This window comes from Felis catus, chromosome A3 (genome assembly GCF_018350175.1).
Source record: "Felis catus isolate Fca126 chromosome A3, F.catus_Fca126_mat1.0, whole genome shotgun sequence".
Classification (NCBI taxonomy): domain Eukaryota; kingdom Metazoa; phylum Chordata; class Mammalia; order Carnivora; family Felidae; genus Felis; species Felis catus.
In genome coordinates this window covers 29855680-29866680 of record NC_058370.1, presented here as the reverse complement: position 1 = coordinate 29866680, position 11001 = coordinate 29855680, and the positions used below count along the sequence as shown (strand labels likewise).

Sequence of the window (11001 nt, the reverse complement as noted above, 5' to 3'; positions counted from 1 at the left end):
CGGCCGCACCCGTCACCGGCGCAGCAGGCGGAAGTAGCGGGCAGTTGGCCGGAAGTGGAGCTGTGAGGTCCGGGTGTTGCTGGTGGAGTGGCGGTGGCGCGGAAGCTCGCGGGATCCAGGGTCTGGTGTTGCGGCGCCCGTGTTCACCAGGCTCAGGTGAGTGGCGGCGGCCGCGGATGAGGACTCGGCGGCCGCTCCCTGTCCACCTGGGCCTTGGCCGCCTCTCCCGTCCTGGGCGGCGCAGGGCCGGGCGCTTCCGGGCCCGGGCTGCGGACTCTTCTCGCAGGCCCGTTTAGGCAGAATGTCGGCGACCCCGCCACCTCAGAGTTCTGTGACCTTGGACAATCGGTTCGTCTGAATCTTGACTTTTCCTCTGTGAGACGGAGATGATCACTGCCTGCCTCACAGGGCTGTTGTGGGAATCCAGTGAGGTGTTTTGCGGCACTTCGTTACCACACTTGACACGTGCACGCGACCCACTCAGGGATCTGGAGATGGGGTCTGTAGGTCTGGGGTAAGGTTCGAGATGACGCATTCCTGACCAGCTTCCAGGTGAGGCTGATGCCGCTGGTCCGCAGGCCCCTACGGTATTTTGCTTAGTACCCGGGTCAACTTGAGCCTTCAGTAAATATCAATACAGTGTATATCCTGTCCCCGTTTGTAACAGACGGTTTCTAGTTGCACATACCTAAGGTCGTTATTGATGTCTTCCTCCCTTGTCTCTCCAGAGGTAAGAAAAATAATTGCCCTTTCTCTTTCCGTACAAATCATGACACAGCTCTTCTGTCCTGACTCAGGGAGCTTTGGGCCCTCTTTAAACCAGTTAAACTCTTCCACTTCCTCAGGTCATGCTTCATTGCCTACTCACTGTCAACCCTCGGACAGTGAGTGCTTCTTCCTATGGAGCTGGCAGCCAAGTGCTTTAGCACCAACGTGTCTGGTGTTCTGTGCTCTAGTCATTTGTTGCAGCTGGAATGTGAATTCCTATTTTCCGCACTTGGCTCACACTTGGTGAGTAGTAAGAAAGCCGCTTTTCCAGAACTAGATTGTACAACTCACTGCTCTGAATGGCCTCAGGCAAGCTCTGGCTTGATTTCACTACTGCCTGGGAGACCAAAATGAAATATGGAGACTCAGTGTTGCATAATGCAACAGAGAAGGTGAGGCCTTTGGGAGTTGTGCAGGTCTAGTTTATTTGACGGTATGGTTTCCTTCCCCATCTATTGCTTTAGCGATCCTTTAGCAGTTCCATTCACATGGGCTGAGAGGACCTGAGTGTCTGCTCTCTGTTGCTATACCCAGAGATTTTCTTTTCTTTTCTTTTCTTTTCTTTTCTTTTCTTTTCTTTTCTTTTCTTTTCTTTTCTTTTCTTTTCTTTTCTTTTTTCTTTTCCTTCCCTTTCCCTTTCCGCTGAGGGAGAGAGAGAGAATCTCAAGCAGGCTCCATGCCCAATGCAGAGTCCAACACATGGGGCTCGATCTCACCACTGTGAGATCATGACCTGAGCTGACACCAGGAGTCAAACATTTTACCAACTGAACCACCACCCAGGTGCCCCACATACCCAGAGATTTTCTAAAGACAGAGTGTGTGGAATCCTTTAAGAGCAGCGGCTCTAACAGTCATCTGTGGGGCCTTGTCAGACTGTATCTACTCAGGCCCTTCTTGCCATTCTGTTAGAGGAATAGCAGAGTCTTAGAAGGGGAGGAAGGGCTATATAAACTAAAAAAAAAAAGGTTTCACAGATAATTGTGGTGTGCTGTTTTCTCTGATAAGAGTGGAAACTAGAATGAAGTGAAGGGGATGGGCTGTTAGAATTGATTTTGGTTTGGCTTAACTCTGGGTGATACTTACGTTGACCTAAACACCTTAGCACTGGTGTTTGACCTTTGTCGTGGCAGTAGTAGTAGATCCCTGTCTTGTAGGCTCTGCTCCAGTGTGGAAACTGAAGCACAGAAGAGTCTAGCCCCGTTAGCATTTGCATTAACAGCTAAGGATCCTTAGGTCAGTCACTAAGCCCTCACCAGGAGCATTAAACTTGGTAGACTCTTAACACCTAGAGGAAGTTAGTTTTCTGTTTTTTTTAATTCTCAGGGTTGCTCAACAAATTATTTGCTAAGACAAGATTAGAGTTTGAAGTATTCATTTATTTGTGGCAATTTTAACAGGACATAGGAGGGTTAAACCTTTCTAGCAAAAGGATGGAAATCAGAATTCAGAGAGGAGATCTAATAACTGGTGAATTAAATATGCTGAGAGTGTTATATACTTAATCTACAGTTAGCATGGCTGTCTTCCACCATCTGGCTCCCTTCCTCTAACTTCTGGACTGTAGTTTAAAATGAAGCTATTCGGCCTTGCTCAGACCTGTACCTGGAAGGTGGAAAGGTAAGATTCCTCACTCCTGTGAAATTACATCATTTAGGGTGGTTGGACAGTGCCAGGGGTCTCTGAGGCTCCATTCTGGTTTGTTAGGACCCCTAAAGAGAGATGGGGAAGAGGATGTACATGTGGCACTTAAACTAGGGAAGGAGCTTTGTGCTGATGTCACATGTCTTTGAACCTCTAGAGAACGTGTCAGGCATTATTGATTGGGCATCTGTCTCCTACCAGTCCCTTTCCAGCTTTTTTCGGGATTCTCCGGGAGTCCTTAAGTAAGGAGGAGCTAACTCTCTCGGCTGTGCTTTCTCTATGTAGGCAACACATCCAGACAGCCTCTCCTTTGCAGTGCCTTTTCTCCTCACTGTTTTGCTTTATTGGTTCTGTATCTTCCGTGTGTTTCTTTCCCTTTCTTTCCCACAGCACTCAAGACCAGACTTCCAAAGTGATTATATTTCAGGCATATATTTGTAGATATGGTGTCTATACAGTTACAGTAAAACTTGCAAGGTGAAAAAGTAAGTAGCTACTGTTTGCCATTTGCAGTTAGCTCTTCATGCCTCTACGATCCTTTATTTTGTCATCATTTCTGTTACTGGGCATTCATAAAGAAATTCGAGGGGCGCTTGGGTGGCTCAGTCAGTTAAGCTTCGGACTCTTGATTTCAGCTCAGGTCATGATCTCACGGTTCGTGGGTTCGAGCCCTGCACCAGGTTGTGCGCTGACCGTATGGAGCCTACTTGGAATTCTCTCTCTTTCTGACCCTCCCCGCTCGCTTGCTCTCTCTCAAAAATAAACAAACGCTTAAAAAGAAAACAGTAGTTCTATAGACAGTAGGAATTACTTGGGCTAGAAAAACTTTTCAACCTTTTCCTTGAAACTTACCATTACTTTCTTTGAATACTGATTGTCTTCTTGAAGAATACCTTAATTTCCTGTTAGTACATGCATTTTGCAGATTTAATTTTTGTCAAAGTTGTACATGATTTACACAGTCACATACTTTGATGGACTTATAACACTAAATATTCCCTTTCTCCTTTTTTTTTTTATGGTGATCTGTGATCAGTGATTATGTCTTGATGAAAGCTCAGATGATGCTTAGCAATTTTTAGCAGTAAAGTATTTTATAATTAAGATAGGTGTGTTTTTTAGATATAATGCTATTGCATACTTGACAGGCTACAGTATGGTGTAAACATAACTTTTCTGTGCACTGGAAAACCAGAAAATTCCTTTGACTCACTTTATTGTGACACTCACTTTATTTCAGTAGTCTGGAACTGAATAGCACTATCTCAAGGTAACGCCTGTATTAGAGGTGAGAGGGGCTTTTGAGTTCACCCAGTTCAAACCCACCAGCTCCCTGGCATCTGGAAACCCTGTAGATTGGTCAGGGTCCTCCCCACTTCTTTGTCTGGAATTTGACTCTTCTTGGCTAGAGTACACCAGCAATGTGGGTTTGGAATCAGACGATCTTTGATGTCAAACCCCACTCCATCCCTTAGCTGTGTAACCGTCAGCAGGTTCCTTAACCTTGTGAAGTCTCCTTTTCCTCATCTACAACATGGAGACCATAAAACCTACGTTACAGAGAGGTTGTAAGGATTGGAACTATATGCAGATAAAAAACCTCATAGAAGGCTCGCACAGAGGAGGCCCTAAGATAATTGTGGCTGTTGTTTTTTCCATCTTGGGACTTAACCTGTATTTTAGCATTTCAAAAAGAACCACATTAATTCAAAATGCAGACTCTCTATCACCGAAACAGAAACATTAATGTTCAAGGAAATGGTTCTTTTTTCATTTGAGGAGCATGCACAGTAATTTTATTCATTAAATACGCTTAGGTAGTATTAATTGAAGTAATTTAAATTATTTAATGTACTTTTATTTATTTATTTATTTTTAAAAGTTTATTTAGGGGCGCCTGGGTGGCTCAGTCGGTTGGGCGTCCGACTTCGGCTCAGGTCATGATCTCACAGTTCGTGGGTTTGAGCCCCGCATCAGGCTCTGTGCTGATAGCCTGGACTGCTTCGGATTCTGTGTCTCCTTCTCTCTCTGCCCCTCCCCCACTCATGCTTTGTCTCACTCTGTTTTTCAAAAATAAATGTAAAAAAAAAACAAAACGTTTATTTATTTTTGAGAGAGAGTGCGTGTTTGCAGGGGGAGGCAGAGAGACAGAGAGACAGAGAATCCCAAGCAGGCTCCATGCTGTCAGTGCAGAGCCGCATGTGGGGCTTGGACTCATGAACCATGACATCATGACCTGAGCCAAAATCAAGAGTCAAGGGGCGCCTGGGTGGCTCAGTTGGTTAAGCGTCCGACTTCGGCTCAGGTCATGATCTCACAGTTCGTGGGTTTGAGCCCCGCATCGGGCTCTGTGCTGACAGCTCAGAGCCTAGAGTCTGTTTCAGATTCTGTGTCTCCCTCTCTCTCTGCCCCTCCCCTGTTCACTCTGTCTCAAGAATAAACAAAAAAAAAATTTAAACCCAAACAAACAAAATCGAGAGTCAGATGCTTACCCTACTGAACTACCAAGGTGTCCCTAATGTGTTTTTAAATTATATTGTTTGGGATGCCTGGGTCACTCAGTCAGGGAAGCATCCGACTTCAGCTCAGGTCATGATCTCACAGTTTGTGGGTTCAAACCCCATATCAGGCTCTGTGCTGACAGCTCGAAGCCTAGAGCCTGCTTTGGATTCTGTGTCTCCCCCTCTGTCTGTCCCTCCCCTGCTCATGCTCTGTCTCCCTGTCTCTCTCTCTCTCTCTCTCTCTCTCTCTCTCTCTCTCAAAAATAAACATTAAAAAAACTTTTTTTTAATAAAAAATAATATTATATTATTTATCAGGATGCCTGGGAGGTTCAGTCGGTTGACTCTTGATTTCAGCTCAGGTCATGATCCCAGGGTTGTGGGATGGAGCCCCGTAACAGGCTCTGTGCTGAATCTGGAATTCTGCTTGGAATTCTCTCTCTCTCCCTCTGCACCTCCCCCCCTCCCCCTTCTAGGGCGTGTGCGCACTCACTCTCTCAAATAAAAATGAAATTAAAAAAAATGATATTACTTATAAAGGTATTTGTTAAATTCATATACTCTTCTGTATTAACAGTTTCAATGCCAATAAAGAAGGAAAAGTTAATTTATCAAAGATATAATGGAAAGTCTCCCCACAAAGAAGTTATATAGTTCCTTTCCTTTCATATAAGTGTATTTTAGGTGATGGCACTCATTTGCGTTCTGTTTGTTCCACGGAGTATTTGTATGTGCATTTTCTCATGCTGAGGCTTGCCACACACTTATCCTGTAAGCCAGCCCCCTCCTTCTGGATGGACACTTATATTGTTTTCAGTTTTTTGCTTTTTTTTTCTTAAACATTTTATTTTTAAGTAATCTACATGTAATGTGGGGCTTGAACTTACAACCCCAAGATTCAAATTGCACACTCTGCCGACTCAGCCAGCCAGGCACCCCGATTTTTTGCTTTAGAGTAGCACAGTTATTTTGTAAAAAAAAAAAAAAAAAAAGTTTTGTTCCATCCCCCCCCCCCCCCCCCCCCCCCAGTTATTTCTTCCGAACTAGTTCCCAAGGTGTGATGAAGGTCTACAGATTTGAACAGTTGGTTGAGCATCCGACTCTTGATTTTGGCTCAGGTCATGATCCCAGGGTTGTGGGATTGAGCCCTGTATCAGGCTCTGCTCGGAGCGTAGCACCTCCTTGAGATTCTCTGTCTCTCTCTCTCTCCCTCTCCCCCTCTCCCTCTCCCTCTCTTAAAAAAACAAAAAACAGAGGGGTAGATTTGGGCTTCTGGACCATAGTTTGCTGACACCTGGTCTGTAACACCTGGACCCATAGATTGAAACTTGGTAGACGGAATGGTCCACAAGGTCATAGTAAAGATGTAAACGTATAAAGATTTCATGTAAAAGAATTCTCCTCTGGTTCACAAAGAAAGTAGAGCATACATTCCTACCATCCACAGAAGCCTGTGTAGCTCACAGAGCCACTGGCCTGCCCTGTGGTCACCTGGTTCTCATGCTATGGGCTCTGGAAGGAAGAAGAGGTTGACAGGGGAGTTGGGCAGGTATTTCAGAAAGTCACCCTTGCGCCCTCAGAACCCGCAGGGGATTCTGTGCAGCAACAACCCTGTCAAGTCCACATCTTGGCAGCTCAGGGCTCACTGGGTTTTGCTTGTCAGGCGTTGGCATTTGTCAAGTGGGAGGAAAGCTAAAAGCCTTTAGAGAAAGCAAGAGTATAGCAGAGTCTGTTTCGTAGGCTCTCCTGGTTTCTACCATGGGGGAAAGTGGGACCTGCACTGCTAGAGGCAAGATTTCAGCACCTGACTCCCTGGCAGCATTGCTAATCAGCTGCCTCCAGAGGAAAGCTGTGCTGCTCCCCTTCCACGTCAGCGGGGCAGGCGTGTGAGTTGGTGTTTCCTGAACCGTGAGCCCAGCTTTGAGATGCTTTTTGCTTCCCACCCATGAATTGACAGCAGAGCTTCAGGCTGCTGCCTTCTGCCACCAAAATGAGTTTTTGAGTATATGTCCTAAATGCGTGCCTCTCTGCGATAGTGGTTCAAAGTCTGTGATAAGTCGCCTGGACAGGAGAATAGGCATCTTCTGGCAGGTGCAGGAGCAGCATTAGAAAACAGTTGAGTAAGGTGTGGGAAATGAGCATGAGAAAACAATTCTGTAGTCAAAAGTTTCATGCTTAGGAACAAGGAGGGTTATTGTGGGTATAATGAATTAAACTTTACATCAGGTCCCGCTTTTTACTTTTGGTGTTAGCGCAGCAGCTTTAACCAACTTTCTTATTCTCCCAAGTGGGCCCTTTATGCATTGATATCAAGGAGAAGCAGTTTGTAGCCTTGATGTATGCTGTCTTGTCATTTGGGCATTCGCTAGCATTGAACTTACTTGAGTGGACAGCAATGTAGTTTAATCCATTTCTTATAATGTGTAAATTTTGGTATTGTGATAGGTGGAAGCCACTTATTCTTCATCTACCCTTTTTTCAGTATCTGGCACCACCAATTCTGGCCCAGTCATTTGTGACCCATGGCTCTTGCGATATGCCGAAGATTTCCAGGTAGTTTCTGTGGAACGCCTCCCTGTCCAGCTCTAATCAAGCACCATGTAAACAAGAAATTGCCTGGACAAACCTGTAAGGACTGTGTTCTGACTGCCAAAACGATCAGTACTGACACCAGAACAACAGCCACTCTCAAGTTGTTAAAACCTTTAGGATATCGAGCGTTTTGCAGTCTTTTTGCCTACAGCACAGCCCGAAGTGTGACATATTGGAATGTGGGAAGCTACACACAGCCGAGGGGACAGGAGCCTCCAGAACACAGCGGCTTCTGCCATCCTGCCAAAAAAGTTGAGAACATTCATAGCATTTCCTCCTCTCAGAGGATCCTGACGACCAGCAGTGCCTTCCCAGATTTGGAATTCAGCAGGACTTCTGCCTCTAAGGCCAGCACGTTGAAGCCGGGCTCACACAGGCCTGCGGGAGTTGAAGAGGATATAGAAATTTTTGATTCCTTTGAAGACCCCCGAGGTTTCCTACAGCTAAGACCAGAGTACCAGCTTCACAGCTATAACAGATCTGAGATTTGCCAGCCCCTGTCTGTTTCGGAAGGTGAATTAATTTTGCACAAAGTCACAGTTCATCAAGATAATCTCCAGCCTCAAGTCATTGCTGATTATTTCTGTAAGCTGAGCTCTTTGCCTGCAGAGCAGCATCCTGTTTTGCTGTCCAGCACCAGCTTTGCTTTGCTCTGCCAGCTGAGTGTGAAAAACATACAGTTCTTTGATGTCCCGGAGTTGATCAGTATTTTGAAGGCCTTTGTCAGTTTGGGAATCCCTCACTCCCATTCAGTGCTAGGTGTGTATGAAATCAGATTTTGCAGTAAGGTGTGGGAGATGAGTCTGGATCAACTTCTCTTGGTGGCTGATCTCTGGCGAAACTTGGGTCGCAGAGTACCTCGGTTTTTAAAAATCTTTTTTAGTTATCTTAATCTGCACTGGAAAGACCTATCCTTGTCCCAGCTGATTCACTTAATTTATATTATAGGTGAAAGTCGTCAGGCACCCCAAGACCTAATGCAAAAACTGGAATCATTGATTCTCAAGTACATAGATTTGATCAACTTAGAGGAGGTTGGTACAATCTGTTTGGGGTTCTTTAAATCAAGTAGTAATCTCTCTGAATACGTCATGCGGAGAATTGGAGACTTGGCTTGTGCTGACATGCAGCATCTGAGCAGTTATGCCTTAGTGAATATTCTTAAGATGTTCCGTTTCACTCACGTGGATCATGGAAATTTCATGAAGCAATTTGGCCAGATTGCTCCTCAGCGAATTCCTTTTCTAGGAGTTCAAGGTGTCATGCACCTGACTCTTGCTTGCTCAGCCTTACGCATCCTGGATGAAGGGATAATGAATGCTGTGGCTGCTTCTTTGCCTCCAAGGGTGGCATATTGCCGAAGTAAAGATGTTGCCAAGATTCTGTGGTCATTTGGAACTCTGAATTATAAGCCACCCAATACAGAAGAGTTTTATTCTAGCCTGATAAATGAGATTCACAGAAAGATGCCTGAGTTCAGTCGATACCCAGAACACCTGCTCACCTGCCTGCTAGGCCTGGCATTCTCTGAGTACTTTCCATTAGAGCTCATCAATTTTGCTTTGAGTCCAGGGTTCGTCAAGTTAGCTCAGGAGAGAAGTAAGTTTGAACTCACTAAGGAGCTATATACTCTTGATGGTACCGTTGGCATCGAGTGTCTAGATTACAGAGGCAATCGTCTTAGTGCTCACCTTCAGCAAGAGGGGTCGGAAATGCTGTGGAATTTAGCAAGGAAGGATATGTGCTCAAAGCCTGAATTCCTGGAAGCTCTCTTTTTACTAGAGAACATGTTGGGTGGGCCCCAGTACATCAAACACCATATGATTTTGCCTCATACCCGATCTTCTGACTTAGAGGTCCAGCTTGATGTTAACATGAAGCCATTACCCTTTAACAAAGAAGCCATACCAATTAAGGATGAAGCCAAATTAAGGCTTAAGCATGTGGGAGTCAGCATTACAGATGATTTGATGAATCAGCTACTAAAAGGGAAATCAAGAGAATGTTTCCAGGGAGAGATTGCATCAGAGACTGAACAGCGGGAAAGGGAATTAGAGAACGCACCTATACCTTTGGGGACCTCCCTTTGCAATGGGGCAGACAGATTGGGGGCTATGGAGATGGCTGGCCCTTGTCCCCCAGCTTGCACGCAGGCCCCACAAGTGAAGCTGGCTATTCAGTTGACAAATAAAAACCAATACTGCTATGGTTCCAGGGATCTGCTCGGACTGCACAATATGAAGAGGCGGCAGCTGAATCGGCTTGGGTACCGTGTAGTAGAGTTATCCCACTGGGAATGGCTCCCACTGTTGAAACGAACTCGCTTAGAAAAGCTGATGTTCCTCCATGAGAAAGTGTTCACCTCTGCTCTCTGAAGGGCTTTCAGGGACATTGTTACTCATAAAGGCTATCGAGGTATACTATGCAAGGTGTTGGGAAACAGTTACAAAAGCCAGCATGTAGGTTTGGTAATAAAATCATCTGTTGAAGAGACTGAGTTGTGCTCTTGTCAATGGCACAGTGAAGTTTGTGTGTTACATGAATTAATTGTAACCTGGCCCCATTGTACAAGTTGTTGCTAATTTGTGCAGGTAACTAATAAACATCGTAAATTCCCTATTTTCAAGTACGTCCTGTCTTATTTTTCTTCCTCTGTTTACTGGCCTTATCTCATGATTATTTTGAATTTGTAAGATAAAAGGGTAGTCAGACATTGTCAAAGCTAATTTTTAAAAAATGGTTTTCATATACTTTATTTTAAAATAAGAATCTTTTGGGGTGCCTGGGTAGCTCAGTCGGTTAAGCATTCGACTTCGACTCAGGTCATGATCTCACAGTTCGTGAGTTTAAAGCTCCATGTCGGGCTCTGCGCTGACAGCTCAGAGCCTGGAGCCTGTTTCAGATTCTGTGTCTCCTCTCTCTGCCCCTCCCCTGCTTGTGTTCTCTCTCAAAAGTAAAAAGTAAATAAATAAACATTTAAAAAAATAAGAATCTTTTACAGCTTAATTTACATTTCAAGATTCTCCCCCCCCCCCCAACCAACCATGTTCTCTTCACACCCTTTAAAGTCTCATTCTCCTTTAGATTTGGTTGGTTATCCTTAGTTGCTGGTTCTTCCTGTTTTAAACAGCAAGGATTAATGTCATTATCTTAGCTTAATTAATGTCATTCTCTTAGCCCCCCTTCTTCTGCATTTCTACTTCTCTTGAATAAGTACTCCCTCTCCCCACCCTTTGGGATATTGTCTCTCTAAAATTGGACTTAGAAGAGTAGAATTAAATGACTGCCTGTTGGGCCATTGATTCCCAAATCTGATGACCGGGTAGAACGTTGTTCATGACAAGTAACTCAGACAAGAAGGAAATGCATTGCCTCCCATGAGGTGGGCTTCAGGTTTGGTTGCATTAGAGTTGCAAGCATAAAGAGATTGTATACATAGACTCTATATATTTGTATGCAACTTAATACAAGTAACCTTTGTAAGCATTTGGGATCT

At 44.7% G+C, this 11001-nt stretch overlaps 2 protein-coding genes across 8 annotated transcripts in view; both read left to right on the top strand.

The window, feature by feature from the left end:
* Positions 1-24: 24 nt before the first annotated feature.
* Positions 25-10124, top strand: FASTKD5 (FAST kinase domains 5). Of its 4 annotated transcripts, none has more exons than XM_006929910.4 (2): positions 25-156; positions 7396-10124. In XM_006929910.4, the coding sequence occupies exon 2, from the start codon at positions 7436-7438 to the stop codon at positions 9878-9880; it is 2445 nt and encodes an 814-aa protein (XP_006929972.2). In that variant the 5' UTR covers positions 25-156; positions 7396-7435; the 3' UTR covers positions 9881-10124. The 4 variants fall into 4 exon arrangements, with proteins under 4 accessions (XP_006929972.2, XP_044909744.1, XP_019682308.2 ...); XM_045053809.1 differs by lacking the exon at positions 25-156 and adding an exon at positions 168-552; XM_019826749.2 differs by lacking the exon at positions 25-156 and adding an exon at positions 874-1011.
* Positions 27-11001, top strand: part of UBOX5 (U-box domain containing 5) — a 38261-nt gene continuing 27286 nt past the window's right edge. For 2 of the 4 annotated variants that reach the window (XM_006929913.4, XM_003983712.5), the window contains exon 1: positions 27-156. The gene's annotated coding sequence lies outside the window, so the exon portion shown is untranslated. Of the gene's footprint in view, positions 157-879; positions 1012-2280; positions 2389-11001 lie in introns of those variants that run through there. The other 2 variants (XM_019826750.2, XM_006929912.4) reach the window with 2 other exon arrangements.